Source organism: Pleurodeles waltl, unplaced genomic scaffold (genome assembly GCF_031143425.1).
Source record: "Pleurodeles waltl isolate 20211129_DDA unplaced genomic scaffold, aPleWal1.hap1.20221129 scaffold_39, whole genome shotgun sequence".
NCBI lineage: Eukaryota > Metazoa > Chordata > Amphibia > Caudata > Salamandridae > Pleurodeles > Pleurodeles waltl.
In genome coordinates this window covers 4,035,282-4,055,829 of record NW_027150097.1, presented here as the reverse complement: position 1 = coordinate 4,055,829, position 20,548 = coordinate 4,035,282, and the positions used below count along the sequence as shown (strand labels likewise).

Here is a 20,548-nt window from a genome sequence, read left to right as displayed (position 1 = left end):
ATAGTCAGTGTGGATGAGTGATGGAGCTGGGGGGTATACCACAGGGTGGCTGAATGATGGAGCAGGGATATATAGCTCAGCGTGGATGAGTGATGGAGCACGGGTGTATAGCTCAGAGTGGATGAGTGATGGAGCACGGGGATATAGCTCAGTGTGGATGAGTGATGGAGCACGGGTGTATAGCTCAGAGTGGATGAGTGATGGAGCACGGGTGTATAGCTCAGAGTGGATGAGTGATGGAGCAAGGGGTATAGCTCAGCATGGATGAGTGATGGAGCAAGGGGTATAGCTCACCGTGGATGAGTGATGGAGCACGGGGCATAGCTCAGTGTGGATGAGTGATGGAGCACGGGTATAGCTTAGTGTGGATGAGTGATGGAGCAAGGGGTATAGCTCAGAGTGGATGAGTGATGGAGCACGGGGATATAGCTCAGTGTGGATGAGTGATGGAGCAAGGGGTATAGCTCACCGTGGATGAGTGATGGAGCACGGGGTATAGCTCAGTGTGGATGAGTGATGGAGCACGGGTATAGCTCAGCGTGGATGAGTGATGGAGCACGGGGATATAGCTCAGCGTGGATGAGTGATGGAGCACGGGGATATAGCTCAGTGTGGATGAGTGATGGAGCAAGGGGTATAGCTCAGCGTGGATGAGTGATGGAGCAAGGGGTATAGCTCAGCGTGGATGAGTGATGGAGCAAGGGGTATAGCTCAGAGTGGATGAGTGATGGAGCACGGGGATATAGCTCAGTGTGGATGAGTGATGGAGCAGGGGGTATAGCTCAGTGTGGATGAGTGATGGAGCACGGGTATAGCTTAGTGTGGATGAGTGATGGAGCAAGGGGTATAGCTCAGAGTGGATGAGTGATGGAGCACGGGGATATAGCTCAGTGTGGATGAGTGATGGAGCAAGGGGTATAGCTCAGCGTGGATGAGTGATGGAGCACGGGGATATAGCTCAGTGTGGATGAGTGATGGAGCAAGGGGTATAGCTCAGTGTGGCTGAGTGATGGAGCAAGGGGTATAGCTCACCGTGGATGAGTGATGGAGCACGGGGTATAGCTCAGTGTGGATGAGTGATGGAGCACGGGTGTATAGCTCAGAGTGGATGAGTGATGGAGCAAGGGGTATAGCTCAGCATGGATGAGTGATGGAGCAAGGGGTATAGCTCACCGTGGATGAGTGATGGAGCACGGGGTATAGCTCAGTGTGGATGAGTGATGGAGCAAGGGGTATAGCTCAGAGTGGATGAGTGATGGAGCACGGGGATATAGCTCAGTGTGGATGAGTGATGGAGCAGGGGGTATAGCTCACCGTGGATGAGTGATGGAGCAAGGGGTATATCTCAGTGTGCAGTTATAGTGTCAGAGGACAAGAATGTCGGTCAGTAGTATTGCGCTATTACATACAATGCATAATACTGGATGGTGCGATAATGACAGAGGACTACGGTGATCATCATGAAACAGGACGGGGATATAGCTCAGTGGTAGAGCATTTGACTGCAGATCAAGAGGTCCCTGGTTCAAATCCGGGTGTCCCCTACTTTTTTTTTTTTTAAGGAATTTCACATGATTACTTGTGAAAACCTGGATTTAAACAGTAGTTGACTGGTTTCAATCAGTCCCTCAAAGAAACATCCGCTTTCCAATCATATCTTCCAACAACTTGAAGGCCATTGTAAATGTTGTCATTTCTCTCTGACTAAACTGAAATTAGTTTTTTAAGCTCCTTCCTTCACCTCTTTACAGATTTCACAAGACAAAGCAGTAGAATGCAGGAAGGGGTGAAACAGGAGTGACGTGTCATTACTCGGAGGTTTGAAAGGACAGGCTTTAAATCTCGTGTAAACTGGAGCCTATTTACACACAGAGTACACACCAGGTCCACTATTCTGCACAAATCCAGTTTTCTCTTATTGTCACGCTGACACACGTCAGCATTTTACAACTGGCAAGTGGGGATTTTTTTTTTTTATAAAAATGGGGAGGATGTATTTTCCCCTTGACTTACGCTGTTGTAGAGGCAGTTTCAGGCGGGGGCACCTAAAATAAAGACATTTTTAGATTAAAATCGGGCGTCTCCCGTCTGAATCGGGTTTGTTGGCATGTACAGTGGTAACAGTAACCAGGTGAAGTTTGCATACTATTTCAACTTAGATTTCACTTTTAATTTGTTGAAAAAAATAATCGTATTTCACAATTAAAAGCAGGGAATCTTGTCTTTTTAATTTAAAAAAAAAAGTGAAATAGGACAAAGAAAAACAGGGGAAAAGGATACCTAGATTTGAAAGAGGGATCTCTTGATGTGCAGTCAAATGCTCTACCAAGGAGATATAACCCCTCCTCAAATAAATACCTTCACTCAGTCTTAGCTCAATGCTCCACCTGCGTGCCAGTATCCTGTTTTGCTATTAAGCTGCATTTCTGTCACTGCTCCACACTGAGCTAAATCCCCGCGCTCCATCACTGCTCCACCACTGAGCTATATCCCCCATCCGCTATCACTGCTCCACCCCTGAGCTATATCCCCGTGCTCTATCACTACTCACACTGAGCTACATCCCCGTCTCTGTTACTGCTCCACACTGAGCTACATCCTATGGTCTATCACTGCTCCACCCCTGAGCTATATCCCCGCGCTCTATCACTACTCACACTGAGCTATATCCCCGCGCTCTATCTCTGCTCCACCACTGATCTATATTTCTACATGATTTTGCATTTGAAATTAGTTTCTGATGAAACATGAAGTGAAATCAATGCTCATTTCTGACGTCATTTAAACCGCAGTGTGTGTCTTGGTTAATTCTGAGCCTCCACAATGAAAAAAACCTTATAAAAAGTCATAGTTTGAAGAGTCAGGGTAGTGTTGTGCGCGCATCACCAGTGGGACCAGAGTGATGACCAGCGGCGGTGGGGGGCGCAGCTTCCCCTGCACAGAGCGGGACGGGGGTCTCTTGTATTGTATTGTAATAGTATTTATATAGCGCTTACTACCCGTGACGAGTCTTGTGAGTGACTCACACTCTGTGCAGTCGGAGGGGCAGTCTCTGAACACGGCACCTTCACATCCGGCTCTGTCTCTGACTCTCCCTTCACCGGGCGAGCCTCTCTTCTGGTAACTCCGCCCTGTAGTGAAGGATGACGCACAGTTCACCCACAGGTGTGCGCACCTCTTCCATCCCAGGCTCTTCAGAGTCATCCTTGTCACCTGGCTCCATAACTCAGGGGTTAGAGCACTGGTCTTGTAAACCAGGGGTCGCGAGTTCAAGTCTCGCTGGGGCCTCTTGTGTTTTTTCCACCGCACACTGTTTTCCGGAGACCTTATGCATTTGCAGAGTTTGGCTCGGGGCAAAGGATGACTTTTTTAATGTCCTTTTGTTTCCACTTAGAAGGAAATATTCCTGAAAACAGTTTTTAACTTTGTTTTTTAACCTGAGCCAAGTACAAGGCAACATCAAAACTCCAAATGCGACAGAAGCGCTAGAAAGCCTACTCTGCGAAGACTGACACAACAACTTGCGTCCTATGAACAGGTGCAGGACGCACCATCCGCACAGGGTAACACGTCCAAGATGGTGGTAGCACTGATCCAAAGACCTCCCACAGAGCACCTTCTATGGCTAACACCTGGGGGAAGATTCTCACTCACACAAGTTATGTTGGAGGGTCACGACCTCCCCCCCCCTCACCGTGAAACACCAGTTAAACACCAAAAGAAAACTTCACACAGAAACCAGACCCCATCTCTGGTGACCCCACGATCACAGCTCTCAGTTTGCACACGAGAAGCCTAAACTGCAAGAGGACAAGACATGAGTGAACCTGAACGTACACACAACACACGCCACAATCACACACCATGCAACACAACATAACAAGCACATCATGAACACACAATATGACTTTGTCAGGAGACGGATGCCGGTGGACTCCCGACTGGCCTCTAGGAGCAACCAGAGAACCCTTTAAAAAGTGTAGAAGAAAGTTATAACTTAAAAAAAACATGGAAATACTAACTTTGTTTAGTTTCATGTGCAACCTGCCTTTTCAACTACACGCATTTCAACGTTTCACAAAAGGAAAGCGGGAGATATAAAACACATCGGGACACACATACAGTGACACTCATAGCTGGTGTAAAAGGTCATTTATTTAGGACAGGATTTAACATAAACATCAATAACTTTGAACTGTATGACTCCCTTTTGCCCAACCTTAACTTAAAAAGCTTCCCTATGCCCTTCACTCTCTCTTCCAATGGCTCTCTTCAAATCTCCTCCCCTAGGCACTCCCCTATTCCTTTCATGCCCTCCTTGTTTGTAACATCACAACCCCCCATTCTGATCCTTCACCTCGTTTTTCCCCTTGGAAGGGGGACAAGCCCGCATCTGGCTCTCCCCCTTCCCCCATTTCCTGCCAACCAGCAAAACCCACGTGGTGTTTTGCTGCCCCACCCCGTAAACACCCCGTTTACGAAACTGTCTCTTCCTTTTTATTCCCTGATCCACAGATTCTCTCCCAATAAGTTCTCCAACATCAACCTCAACTCTGTCAAATAGTACGCATTTCCTAATTGCGATAAGTGCACGCCATCCTCTCTGAACAATATCCCATCTTGTTCCTTAATGTCCTCGTGCCTCAGTACCTTAATCCCTTGGGCCCAGCAAAATACCCTCATTGCTCTGTTCAGCTTTTTTCGAGCCCGCTCAATGGCTCCATGATTGATTGCCCCTCTCCATACCCGTCTGGGTACAAATTCCGTCCACACCAGACATGTCCCGCATAACTTTTGCTTCAATAGCTCCAAGTCCTTCTGCATGAACTGAATCAATGTGAGCCCTGATTGCTTCACCAAATCATTTTCCCCCAAATGGATCAGTAACAAGTCCGGACATCCCCACTGCGGCAGGTTCCCCGTGATAAATGGAAGTAAACTCCCCCACCTCATGCCGCTCTTTCCCCACCAACGAACTTCGTGGTGTCTGCTGGGCAGTCCCATTGATCTGCCGTAAATTTGTTTTTCTGCGAATTTCGCTGCCCAGTGAACGAATGAGTGACCGACCAGCCATGTCACCATCTTATCCTTCTGCGGTCCGGCCACGCATCCTGAAAAGAAAAAACATTATAACAACAGTGGTGAACATCTAAACCCCCCCCCCAACCTGTATTTCATCAAGGCCTAACATAACGCTCACAGCATCTAGATTTCCATCTACCTATAGCTTTGATCTTGGCCCAGTCCCAAGCTAAATGAGCTGCCGCTGTAGCTGCCCCAATCCTGAAGGAATGTGTTCCAAAATCCCCTGCTCGCTGTCCCGTCCGTCCCAGCGCCATCCTCAAAACTTGCAACAACTGATAGCTAGTAAGTTTCTTGCCGGAAGCATGCACAAACATCCCTGTTTCCGCGGCCACTCTCAACTTCTGTTTGAAAACCATCCACTCTGTCACCGGGCACGCTAGATCATCCCCGTCTTTTTCCAGCCATACCCATTTTCCCTTACCTAACTGGTCCGTCTTGGACTGCCTGAGCCATATCCCCAACCTTTCCTTGTGCATACAAACCTCTTTCACACCACACTCTTTCCCTACGCCCAACAATTCGGATACTCTAAAAGCGCCGAAAAACATTGAAACCATGCACAACCTAAAAAGTCCTACTTCATACTCATCCACACAACATACTGGCAAGATGTGCAACAGCTCTCGCAGTATCTCAAAAGTAATGGGTTCTCTTGCCATACTTGCCGCCCCGGCCCTGCCCCAACCTTTCAACATTTTACCTAATAAATCATTACGCGCCGGATCCGCACCAAAGAAAAGTTTCCCATAGAATGAGACACCTACCAACTTTCCTCCTATTGTGGCCGGGGATAGACCCTCCTTAATCAGAAACAGCACAAAGCGTAAAGCCCTTGCCTCCAAAGACTCTGACCCTTGTGCCCAAAAATTGCCCTCAAACGCCTCAAAAGATTGAAACTCCAAACATGCGAGCCTGGAACTTCGCCGCGTAGATACCGCTAAAGACATCTCCACCAGCCCGAGATCATCATGCCCCCCACTCCCAAATGCCTGCCGGGACCGCAGTCTTGTTCCGTTCCGCTCCTGGCGCCAACTCGTGAAAACGCCACCACTGTGAACGAGATAGGGAGTCTGCAATCTCGTTGTAAACCCCCGGTATGTGAGCAGCTTTAAAGATAACATTGAGAGATAAACATTGCAGCATAAATTGTCGTAATAAACGCAAAACTCTGAGGTCCCTAGCCCTCTGTCTGTTAACCAATTCCACTACAGTCATATTGTCCACCGGGAAAACCAACGTCCTGTTGGTTAATTCCCGTCCCCAGACTGCCAGTGCCACTAATAGTGGAAAAAACTCGAGGAAGGCAATGCTCCTCCCCTGTTGTAACCATTGACGGGGCCATGCTTCCGCGCACCACCTCCCGTCCCAGTAGATGCCGAAGCCAGACGCCCCTGCCGCATCCGAAAATATTTGAACCTGCCAGACCGTATCCAAGTCACCAAAAGACATTGGTACCCCATTACATTTTTTCAGGAAAATCTCCCATACCTTGATATCTTCTCTCAGGGCCAAAGAAACTCTTATCCTATGATGAGGTAACACTGCACCCGACATGGACAGTCCCAGTCGTCTACAAAAAGTACGTCCTCCCCTCACTACCCTACACACAAAATTGAGGTATCCTAGCAATTTTTGTGCCGTTCGTAAGTCCATTTTGTGCAGTGTCCGCACAAATGCTAGACATTCCAGTATTTCCGTCACTTTTGACGATGGCAATCTGGCCACCATTATTTCTGCATCTAGTTCGATGCCCAAAAAGGTCAGAATTGATGGCGGTCCCTCTGTCTTTTCCGGGGCCAATGGCACTCCTGTCTGCAGCGCTAGCCTCTGAAAGGCTGCCAAAGCCTGTCCACATGCTCCGGATGCGGCTGCCCCTACAAATAAAAAATCATCTAGATAGTGCGTCACTGCCTTGTGGCCACTTGTCTTAACAAAAACCCACTGCAAAAAGGTGCTGAACGTTTCGAATAATGCACATGATATCGCACAACCCATAGGTAAGACCCTGTCCACATATATAGCTCCGTCCAGCTGCATGCCTAAGAGGTCAAAATCTGCTGGATGAATGGGTAACAACCGAAAGGCTGACTGTATGTCACATTTAGCCATTTCCGATTTTATCCCGCACCTCAAATTAATTTCACTGCATCATCTACCGAGGCGTAAATTACCTTGGTGTCCTCTTGCGCGATAAAATCATTTACCGACGCACCTTCAGGCCATGACAGATGATGTATCAGGCGGAACTCGCCCGGTGCTTTTTTGGGTACCACCCCTAAAGGGGATATCATCAAGTGATCAGTTGGCCAGTCAAAAAATGGACCCGCTATTCTCCCGAGTGCTACCTCCTTCTCCAGTTTATCCCTTAATACCTGGGGCTGTTCCTTAGCAGACCACAAATTGTCTGCCCACCGCCTCTGCCGGGGACCTTGATAGAATACCCTAAATCCTTCTTGAAAACCCCATTCCAATTGTCGAGCCTTATCCGCGTCTGGATACCTGTGCAACCAAGGCAGCAAAACTTCCAATCTAACTGGTGTAGGACCCTTTCGGAGCAGGAGCTCCTTGTGAGCCTCTTCCTCTCGCCGCCCTCCATTGTTCTGCAGGGCTGGTAAGGGAGAAACACTGAATGACTGGATGACGGCCCCCGCACTCGGAGCAATCATGTTTAAACCTACACTGTGACCGTGAGCAGAAACCCTTGTTGAAGTTCCAACAAGCCCCGTGCTGGCCACCGGTGTTTTTGTAGCATTGCCCGTCCCTCCCAAGGCGGGGCGTGCCTGAAAAGGCTTATATATTACTGGCAGTCCACTCGCCGTATGAGTGGACGCCGATGCCTATGCCGATGCCATCCATTGCATCCATAACTCCGAATCTACGTCTCCCCACGGCTTTTCAGGGTTTACGCTCACCCGGGCCCTAAACTCCTCGTCATAACTTAGCCATGCAAACCCCCCAAAGTGCATCTGGGCCTTCCTAATAATGTCCATGTATTTGAAAAGCGCAATGGCCCTGGCTGGATACTTTTCACAATATATACTGGCAAAGATCAGGAATGCGGACGTCCAATTGTCTATTGTAATAGGAAGCCTGGGCCTGCGCTCTAACTCCCATTCCTCCTCTTTAGATCCTTCCTTGGCCTGTATGTTCCTGTGTAGTAGCTTAAACACATCTACGTATTCATGTTTCCAGATCCTTGCCTTAGTCTTTTCTGCGACATGGGACCCCAGGGGCATGGCCAAACCCATGTACGGAAGACGCTTCTTGTGAACTCCCCCTTCTTTGTCCTCAGTATTTGTGTCTTCCCCTGCCGTCTGACTACCCATCGTTGTGACAGTTGTGGATGCCGCCTCCTTGTCCTTGGTCACGTCACCCTTCTGTACTGAAACCACATCTGGAGTCTCCCACACTGACCCATCTCCTACGCCTATGGATTTGCTAGTGCATGTAGCCCTTGTAGCCTCCCCCCGTCTCCCCAGACTGACCACCATCTCCCCTTACCTCTGATCGTCTCCCCCAAATTACGCGGTGTTCTCCTCGTCGCTCTGCCACGTGGCCTTGTTTGCCGTAATCCTGCTGGCCCTTCGGCCACGACGGTGTCCTGAAAAACAAAGGCAGAGGTAGGGGTTGTGGCGCACTTGCGCCCGCGCCCACCCCCCTCCGTTCTTGACACCGCTCACCTCCTCATCTCGTATCTCTCCATCTTCCCAATCCTCCCCATCTTCCTCATAGTCCAATTCCAACTCTTCCTCGCCTACCCAATCACCCTTGTTTTCAACATATCCCTGTGGCTTAGTTGCCGGTGTTTCTGTTGGCACTTGCCCCACATGGCGCACACCATCGTTATGATACCCACGCTCCCACGATGTAGAGAAGGCCGCCGCAGACCCCTCTATTGTTTCGGACCAACGCGGTTGGGCCGTATTGCGCCCAGTTGGCACCCCCTTTTTCTTGCCAACCTCCATTGCTGACATCGTATTGCCTCTTCCCATGTGGACGTATGCGCCACTGGGGCTTCCTACGCCGACCCGCCCTTCGGCCACACGAGCCTCCTGACCCCTACCCGCTTCCATCTGCGGTATCCAAACTCAGCTTCCTGCGCCTGACCCATCCGGCTGGGTCCCCCTCATGTCTGTGACTTCCCTACCCCTCTGGTTGTCTTTGCGGCGTATAGCCGCTTCCTCCCTGTCTTTACATAACTGGGCCCACCTAGCCTCGGTTTCTGCCACAGCCCTACGCTGCTCGTGGAATCCGGCTTCCAAATCCCATGCATCTGCCTGGTCCCATGTTCCCTGCGCGGCGGATCCCGGGGTCCCCATCGCCCCAGCCTCCTCACTTGTCTTGTTGTTCGCTGGTCTCGCCTGTCGCGTGGTGGGCTTGGTTCTGCCTGGCCCCCCCCTGGATTTCCCTGCGTATTTCCCTCGCTTCTTGGCTGGGGCCCCGTGTCCCATTGATTGGTTGGCCCGACTCCTGGGGCAGGACAGGTCTAACAGGTCTGAATACCACTGGGCCCCGGCACGGGCTGCTCACTCCCATCCCCTTGCAACCCGGGGGCCTGCCGTGCCGTACTGTCTCCTTCCCCGCCGGGGGCCTGCCAGCTGATGAGCCTGCGCAGCCTGCTCCTGTGGTCCCGGGGCCTGGGTCCTGTGTGCCCTGGGTTTTCCCGCTGAAAATGAAGGGACTGAACGTGTTAGGTGTCCCCAACCGCACCTCTGGAACCTGTTCCTGCCTCCCCGGGACTTCATCCCTGTCCCCCTCTGAATCCTGCGATTCGTATGCGGCGATTGCCGCCGCCACACCGCTTGACGCAGCCAGCGTTGGCCGTGTCATTCCAACCCAGGCCTGTTCCAGGACCCCGGGCCTGAGCAAATCCGCCCGGCCGGCTTCGCCTAAAACGCGGAGCGCAGCCCTGACAGCCTCCGCGTCATGGCCGGTTGCCATGGCGCTGCATTATCCTCGCCCAAATCAAAATCCGTGGCCCCCACCCCAGGCCTGCTCTGCCTGTGACTGCCCACCCTCTGGCCTACCACTTTAGTTATGCCTCTCTCTGAAATCTGCCCCAAGTCAAAGTGCCCTATTAGTTTGTATGCCCCTCCTGCTGTGCCCCAGAATCTATACTGTCACCTGGGTGACCACGTCGCTATCTGCTTATGGCTACTAGTAGCAGAGATGAATTGGCCAATTCCTTATTATTCACGGGGCCCGCCCAGGCGCCGTGCACTGTGGGACCCCTGAGGCCTGGCCTCCTGGTGCCCAACTGCGTTCGCGCCACCGGCGCGTGAAAGAAAAATGTGCCTTTGTATGAGTTTTTTTGGTGTTCGCGCTCCAGCGCGTTAAAAACAGCTTTCTTTTTTATTAAAAACTTAGGAGCGCCCCCCCCCACGCCGTCTCAAATGCGCGTAGGCCGCCTGGCCTCGCGCCTCCGTGTGCACTAAAATTAGGCGCCGGGGGCTGCAAGGCCTCCGCGCGCCTACAGGCTTCCTCACAGCTGTGTCCGTAAGTGCCGGGGGCTGTAAAGCCTCCGTGCGCCTGTTAGTGCCGCTGGGGCCGCTCCCTAGGGGCGCAGCGGTGCCTCCGTGTTTCGGGTGCCCGGCCGCACACACCCACCATCCTACGCGCAATCCTCCCGCCCTCAGCCCTGGCACTGCAGCTACGCGCCACAAGCCCTCCCCTGGCCCTAGCGCTGAAAACTGCCTAAACCCGCACTTGCCTCTAATACAGGGGACCCTCCTCAAAAACTTCTCCTAACTAGGTCCACCCGGAAAAGAGGCCAACCCCACCCTTCCACCCCCTTATAAACCCCTTCCCTAATCTCACCCACACTTACCTCACAACCAATCCGGTGCGCCCACGCCACTTCCTGTCCTCCCGAACAGGCCCGCGGAGAGACTAGAACGAGTCTCTCTCTCCGCGGGCTCCCCCACACTGGGGAGAATGTACTTTCCCTCATTGATTTTTATTGAAGCAGAGGCCATTTCTGGCGGGAGTCAGTCAAAAATACAGCAATTACTGGCTACATGACCCGGGAGTCTCCCGGCTGGATCGGGCCTGTTGTCATGTAGGCCACTACACTGCTCCTTCCTCTCTCTTCTGAGGTGTATATTTACCCTGAATACAAAAGTTAAACTCGAAGTTATTGGTTTGACTGATCACACTCACGTTTTTAATTAATGTAATTATCTCACCTGATGTGTCTTAATGCTCCCTAAAGGATGCGTTTATTTATTGAAGGTTTTTTTTAATTATGAATTAGTGTCCGCGTGTTGCGTGACTAATTAGATTAAATCAACAAAGATTGGCAAAGCCAATAGGTCTCGCTTTTGGAACCTATTGGCTCTGCCAGTGTTTTTTAACCATATTGTACATCATCCCCGATGCTGTGTATCATCATCAAAGAAAACAAAAAACACAGGCCTGATGATGCGGCAGCCGAGTTTCTTTGTACTCACAGGCAGCACCAGGCAAGCTCCTAGAAAATGACTAAAGCATGTTTTTCTTCAAATTGACCAAGTTGGATCAGAAAATAATACAAACATTTCTGTGGACACCGTTTTTTTAAACCCAGGTGAAGGGCGGGGGGGCAGGTGTGGGGAAGCATCCCGGGTAATGCGGGTGGGAGCAACAACCCGGAGGGTGCAGTAGAGGGAGAGCAACGTGGAAGGCATTGGTGGGGGAGAAAGACGAAGGACAAAGTTAAGGGGGAGAAGCTACAGGTGAGAGAGCAGCGTGGAGCAGACGGGGAGAAGCGCAGGGACGAGGAAGCAGCCGGGGGCAGGGGAATGTTACCCAAGTGCACCATGGAGGCCCGAGAGCAAGACGGAGTGTGGCCAGGGAGAGAAGTGCACGAGGGGTGTAGCGCACTGAGGCGGAGTAGGAGAGCACGGGGAGGGTGCTCAGTGGTAGCACAGTGTTAGAGGCTATAGCTGAAGGTGCAGCAGCGAGAGAGGAGTGAGTGAAGCAAAGGAGAAGAGACGGGGATGTAGTTCAGTGGTGGAGGAGTGAGTATGGATGAGGGATATAGCTGAATGTAGGAGGAGTGAGAGAGGACAAGGATGGTACTCAGTGCTAGTGCGATGTTACGGGGGAGGATATAACATGGTGATGCAACAGGAACAGAAGACTGAGTACCGGCACCTGTGAACCGCCGCCGATAGAGCTCAGTGCGCCATGACGGCTGTGGACGGGGATATAGCTCAGTGGTAGAGCATTTGACTGCAGATCAAGAGGTCCCTGGTTCAAATCCGGGTGTCCCCTCACCCCTTTAAAAAAAAGGACATTTCACATTATTATTTGCTAAAACCTGGATATAAACAGTAGTTCAGTGTTTTCAATCGGTCCCTGAAAGAAACATCCACTTTTCAATCATGTTTTCCAAAAACTTGACACCTTTTCTAACTGTTGTCATTTCCCTTTGCCTAACCTGAAATGTGGGTTTTCAGCTCATGGCTTCCCTTTTTAGGGTCGAGCCTGCGTTGCATGCGCTCGCGCATGCGTTTCGCATGGAGACGCTTTAGTGTTTAGAAAAGGGCTCGGAGCCCTGTCGACATCACGTCAGTGTTTTTCATTGGTTCGTGGGCTTGCCTATTAAAATCTGCTTGCTTTCATTAGTCGAAGGCATGCATACGTCATGCCTTTTCCGGTGGCTGGCCCTCCTCGAGCGCATCGACCAAGTACAGAAAACATGCGAGGCTCGCTGTTCTCTGTCCGGCTCGTGGACTACTTTTTCTCTATTTTACTAGCGCGATTTCGCTTGGCAGAAGTTGAGCGCTTTACATAGTTGATTGCACTTTTTCCGGTTACGTACATAAATGCACTTTTGCCAATAGGTGAAAAGCCGGGTTAGGAGTTTACAACGCTATCAGCTCTAACATGAGCAAACGCGAGACCCGTTGCATTGCAAATGCTTTTTTACAGAGGTGACGAGACAAGCAGTAGACTGCGTGAGATGGGTGTCACAGGAGTGACTGTCACTGGTGAGAGGGTTTGGAGAGCATGCATTCACTCTCGTGCAAATACGAGTCTCTTTACACTTCGTATACACACCAGGGGCACTATCTGCACAGATCCAGCCTTCACTCAGTGCCACGGTGACACACGTCAGCATTTTACAACTGGCATAGGGGGAAGTTTGTAAATTAATAAAAAATGGGGAGGATGTATTTTCCCCTTGACTTACGCTGTTGTACAGGCAGTTTCAGGCGGGGGCAGCCAAAATAAAGAAATTTTTGGATTAAAAATCGGGAGTGTCCCGTCTGAATCGGGTCTGTTGTCATGTATGTGTTCATTCCACTAATATGCCAACACTGGTAACAGTAACCAGGCAAAGTTCGCTTAAGATAAGATTTCAACGTAGTTTTAACTTTTAATTTGTTGAAACAAAATCGCACCAAAGCAGGGAATCCATTATGTGTTTAACTAAAAAATTATGTGAAATAGGACAATGAAAAATAAATAAAGGGGACACCCGGATTAAAACGGGGGACCTCCTCATCTGCAGTAAAACGCTCCCCCACTGAGCTACATCCCCTCCTCAGCACCCACTGTGACTCAGTCTTAGTTCAGTGCTGCACCTTCGGGCCAGAACCTTCTTTTCTGATATTGTTTAACTACTGAGCAGCACTTCTATCGCTGCTCCACACTGAGCTACATCCCCGTCCCTGTCGCTGCTCCACACTGAGCTACATCCCCGTCCCTGTCGCTGCTCCACACTGAGCTACATCCCCGTCCTCTATCACTGCTCCACACTGAGCTACATCCCGTCCGCTGTCACTGCTCCACCACTGAGGTATATCCCCGTCCTCTATCACTACTCACACTGAGCTATATCCCGTCCTTTCTCACTGCTCCACCACTGAGCTACATCCCCGTCCCTGTCGCTGCTCCACACTGAGCTACATCCCGTCTCTGTCACTGCTCCACACTGAGCTACATCCCCGTCCTCTATCACTGCTCAACGCTGAGCTACATCCCCGTCCTCTGTCACTGCTCCACACTGAGCTACATCCCCGTCCCTGTCGCTGCTCCACACTGAGCTACATCCCCGTCCTCTCTCACTGCACCAGCACTGAGCTACATCCCCGTCTCTGTCACTGCTCCACACTGAGCTACATCCCCGTCCTCTATCACTGCTCCACACTGAGCTACATCCCCGACCTGTGTCGCTGCTCCACACTGAGCTATATCCCCGCGCTCTATCACTGCTCCACACTGAGCTATATCCCCCTCCCTGTCGCTGCTCCACACTGAGCTACATCCCCGACCTCTGTCGCTGCTCCACACTGAGCTATATCCCCGTCGTCTATCACTGCTCAACGCTGAGCTACATCCCCGTCCTTTCTCACTGCTCCACCACTGAGCTACATCCCCGTCCCTGTCGCTGCTCCACACTGAGCTACATCCCCGTCTCTGTCATTGCTCCACACTGAGCTACATCCCCGTCCTCTATCACTGCTCAACGCTGAGCTACATCCCCGTCCTCTATCACTGCTCAACGCTGAGCTATATCCCCATCCTCTGTCACTGCTCCACACTGAGCTACATCCCCGTCACTGTCGCTGCTCCACACTGAGCTACATCCCCGTCCTCTCTCACTGCACCACCACTGAGCTACATCCCAGTCTCTCTCACTGCTCCACACTGAGCTACATCCCCGTCCTCTATCACTGCTCCACACTGAGCTACATCCCCGACCTCTGTCGCTGCGCCACACTGAGCTATATCCCCGCGCTCTATCACTGCTCCACACTGAGCTATATCCCCCTCCCTGTCGCTGCTCCACACTGAGCTACACCCCAGCGCTATATCACTACTCACACTGAGCTACATCCCTGCGCTCTATCACTGCTCCACACTGAGTTGTATCCCCGCGCTCTCTCACTGCCCCACCAGTGAGCTTCATTCCATGTTCTATCGCTGCTCCACCACTGAGCTATATCCCAGCACTCTATCGCTCCTCCATCACTGAGCTATATCCCCATGCTCTATCAGTGCTCCACCACTGAGCTATATCCTGTGCTCTATCAGTGCTCCACCACTGAGCTATATCCCAGTGCTCTATCTCTGCCCCACTACTGAGCTGCATCCCCGTTCTTTATCACTGCTCCACCATAAGCTATATCCCCGTCCTCTCTCACTGCTCCACCACTGAGCTTCATTCCATGCTCTATCACTGCTCCACACTGAGCTATATCCCTGTCCTCTCTCACTCCTCCACCACTGAGCTAATCCCCTGTCCTCTCATTGCTCTGTCACTGAGCTGCATCCTCGTGCCCTGTCACTGCCCCACTACTGAGCTATAGCCCCACGCTCTATCACTGCTCCACCACTGAGCTATATCCACACACTCTGTCACTGCTCCACCACTGAGCTATATCCTCGTCCTCCCTCACTGCTCCACCCCTGAGCTATATCCCTGTGGTCTATCACTGCTCCACCATTGAGCAATATCCCCGTGATTTTGCATTTGAAATCTGTATCTGATGAAACATAAAGTGGAATCAATGCTCGTTTCTGACGTCTGTTTTCATAGGGCGCTGATTACCTGTCTGGGCACTGAATCCAGCAGGCGAGGCCCGTCCTTTAGGGCGGAGGGGCCACGACCCCCCATCTTTTGCCCCTCATGAAGAGTGTCTGTCAGGCTGAACAAAGGTCAGCCTGACAGACACTCTTCATGTTCGAGTCAGGCAGCCAGGAGTGAGAAGTGCGCGGTTTGCGCAGATTCCTGGCTGCCTGAGCTGAACTTTGCTGGGCTGAGGAGGTCACAGCTCCTATGGGCGTGACCTCCTCGGCTCAGCTAAGGTGCCTCGAGGCCCTCCCCTGGGTGATGAGGAAAGCGTCACCCATTGACACTCGCCCTGGGTGCTTCAGGTTTAAGCCCTGAAGCGCCCAGGGTGAGTGTCAATCAGTGACACTTCGTCAGAGTGGGGTGGGGTCAGCAGTCTCACTGACCCCATCCCACTCTGTGATGAGGCTGGGACTGCTGCCTTCCCTCATTGGCTGAGGTCAGCCAATGAGGGAAGGCAGCAGTCCTAACCCTCCTGGGACCTCGAGGCTGAAGGTAAATGTGTGTGTTGTGATGTTTTAAAATGAATGTTTGGTGCGTGCATGCATTGTTTGAATGTTACGAGTGTTGTTAATGGATGTGCGGGCATGCATGTGTGTGTGAAAGAATGAGTGTGTGTGATCTTTTAAAATGAATGTTTGGTGCGTACGTGCATGTTTGAAAGTTATGCGTCCATTACTTACGTTAATGGCATTACTCCTAGTCCTACTCCCTCGCCTTCCTTTAGACCAATGAGGCTCCCTGCCTCCCCATAGACCCTCCCTTCCCCTTAGCCCCACCCCCCAACCACCTCCTGTACAAAAACAAGCCCAAGCAGCAACTCAGGCGGTCCGTACCGGGAGGGCGGGAGGGAACGGAAAGGAAGGCGAGGGAGTAGGACCAGGAATAATGCCATTAACGTAAGTAATGGACGCATTACCTCCCGTCCCTCCCTCGCCTTCCTTTAGACCAATGAGACATAGCAAGAGAAAACAGGAGACGGACACTGAGTTGCAATAAGTTTAATCACAACCAATAAAGACCACCGAGTCCCCACCCCCCTATTACATCATTGAGGACAAGACACGGTGACCCAATACCGACTCCAAATTGCCCAAGTCCGCCAGCCTGTAATGACGAACAAAGGTCGAAGGTGAGGCCCAAGTTGCGGCCCTGCAAATTTCCACCACCGAAGCTCCCTGAAGCTCTGCAACCGTAGCAGCCATACCTCTGGTAGAACGGCCCTGAATCCCTTGGGGAGGAACTTCCCCCTTCAAAGAATAAGCCATCAGTATCAACGAGCGAACCCACCGACTCAAAGAAGCCGTGGAAGGCTTCTCACCCTTCCGGGCCGGACCGAAATTCACAAAAAGAGAATCACCCTTACGGAAAGGAGCAACTACCCGTAGATATTCCAACAAGTCCCTACGCACATCTAAAGAATGCAACCGAACCTCCTCATCCGAGGAAGGATTTGGACCAAACGAAGGAAGGATGACCTCCTGGCAAGCATGGAAAGACGAATTCATCTTAGGAACAAAAGAAGGAACAGGAACAAGCACCACACGTTCCGGAAAAACCTTACAAAAAGGAAACGAGCAGGCCAAGGCCCCCAATTCCCCTAAATGGCGGGCCGAAGTAATGGCCACCAGAAAAAAAGTTTTCAAAAAAAGTTGACGCAAGTCACAGTCCCCCAGAGGTTCAAAGGGAGTGACAGTCAAAGCATCCAATACCAATGAAAGATCCCAGGAAGGAAAGGAACGCACCGGGAGAGGAAACAAGTTAAGAAGACCTTGGAAAAACCGAGGCATCAAATGACCCTCATCAGACAGATTACGCCATGGACCCCTAAAAGCCTGAATCGCCGCCCACTGCACCCGTAGAGAAGCCACCGACAAACCCAACTGGGCACCATCCTGTAAAAATTGCATCACATCAAAAAGAGAAGTGGACGTAGGATCCAACTTATGCCGGAAACACCAAGAAGAAAAAACTCTCCACTGCCTACCATAAGACAGCAAAGTGGAACGCCGTCGGGAAGCCAGCAAAGTAGAACTCAAAGCTACCGGAACTCCCAAACCCATCAAACCCCGCCGTTCAACTTCCAGGCCGTCAAGTGCAACCGCCTCAATGACCCCATCGAGAGGCAAGGAAACTCCAGAGGCGACGGACAGAGAGGAAGAGTCCACACCTGACCCGACGCCATCAACTGAAGCAACGGAAACCAATTTGCCCTCGGCCAATGGGGCGCAATCAAGATAACCCTGGCTCTCAAAAGACGTACCCTCAACAGAAACGTCCGAAGCAACTGAAAGGGCGGGAAAGCGTACAAAAGACCCCGAGGCCAAGGACACGACATCCCGTCCACCTCCCTGGCCTGAGGACAATGAAACCAGGAGCAAAAGCGACTGAGTTTCGCATTCTCTGGAGACGCAAATACATCTACCACCGGAAGACCCCATAGGTGAACCAGATGATGAAACAGAGACCACCGGAGGGAGAAAAGTTGAGAGGAAGGAATCACCCTGCTCAGAAGATCCGCCCGAACATTGTCCACCCCCCGAATGTAGGTGGCACGCAGAGAAATAACCCATTCTTGAGCCCAAACAAAAATCTTCTTGGCAAGGCGGAACAGAGCCCCTGACCGGGTCTCCCCCTGCCGGTTCACATAGGCTTTGGTCACTAAGTTGTCTGTCCGAATAAGAACCGCAACCCCTTTCAGGGAGACCTGAAAATGAATCAGAGCCAGAAGCACCGCCTTCAACTCCCGCCAATTCGAAGAGCGTCTGGCTTCCAGAGGTGACCAAAACCCCTGGATCTGAGCCAACCCCATCCAAGCCCCCCAACCGGAGAGGCTGGCATCGGTCGTCACCACCACTGGGAGAGGAGGAGATAAAGACACCCCTACCCGAAGATGAGCGGTCACCAGCCACCAACCCAACTCCCTGCGAACCAACCCCGACACCGGAATCCGTGCCAGCAGAGAACTTGACCCTGGAGACCAATGAACCAGGAACCAGTTCCTCAGGCAAAGAAGATGGAACCGTGCCCAGGGCACTAGAAAAATCACTGATGCCAAATGACCCTGCAGACGTAACCACTGGAGGGCCCTGGGAGCAGGCTGCGACAAGATCAACCTCACCAGAGACTGGAGGACCAACAACCGCTTCTCCGACACAATCACCAAACCTCGAAGAGTCAGAAACCGAGCCCCTAGACCAGATCTTGGGAAGGAACCAAATCTGACTTCCCCCAGTTGACCAAAAACCTGTGGTTTTGCAGGACCACCAGAACCCGGGCCACATGCCTCCGCAACAGCTCCTGAAAGGACGCTTGGATTAGAATATCGTCCAGATAAGGATGAATAAACACCCCTTCTGAATGTAGAAGAGCCACCAAAGGGGCCAGCACCTTGGTGAAAATGCGGGGAGAGGACTTGAGGCCGAAAGGTAGAACACAAAACTGATAATGGTCCAGGCCTACCGCAAAACGTAGGAATCGCTGAGAAGACCGAGCCACTGGAACATGCAGGTAAGCATCCTGCAGATCCAGAGATGCCAGGAAATCCCCCGGACTGACCAGAGGAAATATAGTCTGAATGGACAGCATACAGAAATGTACAGTCCTGATCCAGGAATTCACCCCTTTCAGATTGAGGACAGGCCGAAAACCCCCTGACACCTTCTGAACCAGAAACAAGACTGAATAAGTGCCCAGACCTCTCTACCCCACAGGAACCTGGGAGATGGCCCCCTTGAGAAGCAAGTCCCGGACCCCATCCAACAACGCCTGTCTCTGGGCCCCGACTGTAGGCAGAGGAGTGGGACGCACCCCGGAATCTGGAGGCACCACATCGAAATCTATGGCGTAGCCATTGTCCACAATGTCCAGCACCCAACGATCGCTGACACTCTCCTGCCACACTGAAAGAAAGTGCCTAAGCCATCCCCCAACCTGCCCTATGCCAAGCCCACAATGATTGTCAGGACCCCTTCTTGAACCCACCCCGGTTCGAAGGGGCAGACTTCTTAGGAGAAAAACTGGGCTGAAAACGTTTCCTGAAAGAAAATGATTTGGGATCCATTTTGGGAGATGAGCGCGAATGCTTCCTCCACCCCTTGCCAGAAGAAGAACCACCTTTGTAAGGCAAGGCGTGTTTCCTCTCCTTAAATGGAAGGCAACTGATCACCAAACAAACTGCGCCCCTCAAAAGGCAGTCTCAGGAGAGCAGATTTCTCCCCAGGATCCGCCTTCCACAACCTCAACCAGAGGGACCTATGAGCCCCAATCAAAGCTCCCGATGCCAGAGCCGAAGTACGGACCACATCAGAAGACATGTCTGCCAGCAACCTGGCCTGCTGCTCCATGACAGCCAGAAGTTCCGAGCACTCCGAACCTTCCTGAACAGCCACCGCCAGCTTGTCAAAATCCTGCACCAAAGATTGTGCAGAATAAGCAGAAAATATACCCGCTCTGAGGGCCAAATTCTCTGCCGCAAAAGCCCTCTTAAGACCAGAATCCACCTTACGGTCAGTGGCATCCGTATGCACACAATCCTCCGGATTGACAGCCGTCTTGCCAATCAGGGTCGCCAAAATGGAATCCAGTTTAATTGAGGGAGGTAACACATCCTCCCCCTCCAGTAAGTACAGTTTCTGAAGGAACCGTGGCACCTGAGACTTATCCACATCTTTCCATTCCCGGAATACCATTTCCTTCACAGGGCCCTGAAAAGGCATGGTAAACTTAGAAGGTGTTTGATACTGAGGGAACAAATGTGAATCCGATCCCGTAGGCTGAAACACAGGAAAACCTAAATTGACCAGAACATGCGACATCACCTCCCACATCTCTTCCCTGGAGACATATTTCCCACCAGAAGAAGTAGATGGAGCGTCATCCTCATCATCCCCAGAAGAGGAC

General features: G+C 51.5%; 1 protein-coding gene and 3 non-coding genes across 5 annotated transcripts in view; 3 read left to right on the top strand and 1 right to left on the bottom strand.

Annotated features, from left to right (window-relative positions):
- The first annotated feature begins 1,472 nt into the window (after window positions 1-1,472).
- TRNAC-GCA (transfer RNA cysteine (anticodon GCA)) lies at window positions 1,473-1,544 on the top strand. The gene has a single exon. It is a non-coding gene; the product is annotated as a tRNA-Cys (tRNA).
- A 1,671-nt stretch (window positions 1,545-3,215) lies between these two features.
- On the top strand, window positions 3,216-3,288 carry TRNAT-UGU (transfer RNA threonine (anticodon UGU)). Its single transcript has one exon. It is a non-coding gene; the product is annotated as a tRNA-Thr (tRNA).
- An 859-nt stretch (window positions 3,289-4,147) lies between these two features.
- Window positions 4,148-20,548, bottom strand: part of LOC138276467 (uncharacterized) — a 42,200-nt gene continuing 25,799 nt past the window's right edge. The window contains exons 1-3 of one of the 2 annotated variants that reach the window (XM_069219195.1): window positions 8,766-11,054; window positions 8,587-8,686; window positions 4,148-5,111 (exon numbers count right to left, since the gene is read on the bottom strand). In XM_069219195.1, coding sequence (XP_069075296.1) covers window positions 4,498-5,111; window positions 8,587-8,686; window positions 8,766-9,158 — 1,107 coding nt within the window. In that variant the 5' untranslated portion in view covers window positions 9,159-11,054 and the 3' untranslated portion in view covers window positions 4,148-4,497. Of the gene's footprint in view, window positions 5,112-8,586; window positions 8,687-8,765; window positions 11,055-20,548 lie in introns of those variants that run through there. The other variant, XR_011200635.1, reaches the window with a different exon arrangement.
- TRNAC-GCA (transfer RNA cysteine (anticodon GCA)) lies at window positions 12,268-12,339 on the top strand. Its single transcript has one exon. It is a non-coding gene; the product is annotated as a tRNA-Cys (tRNA).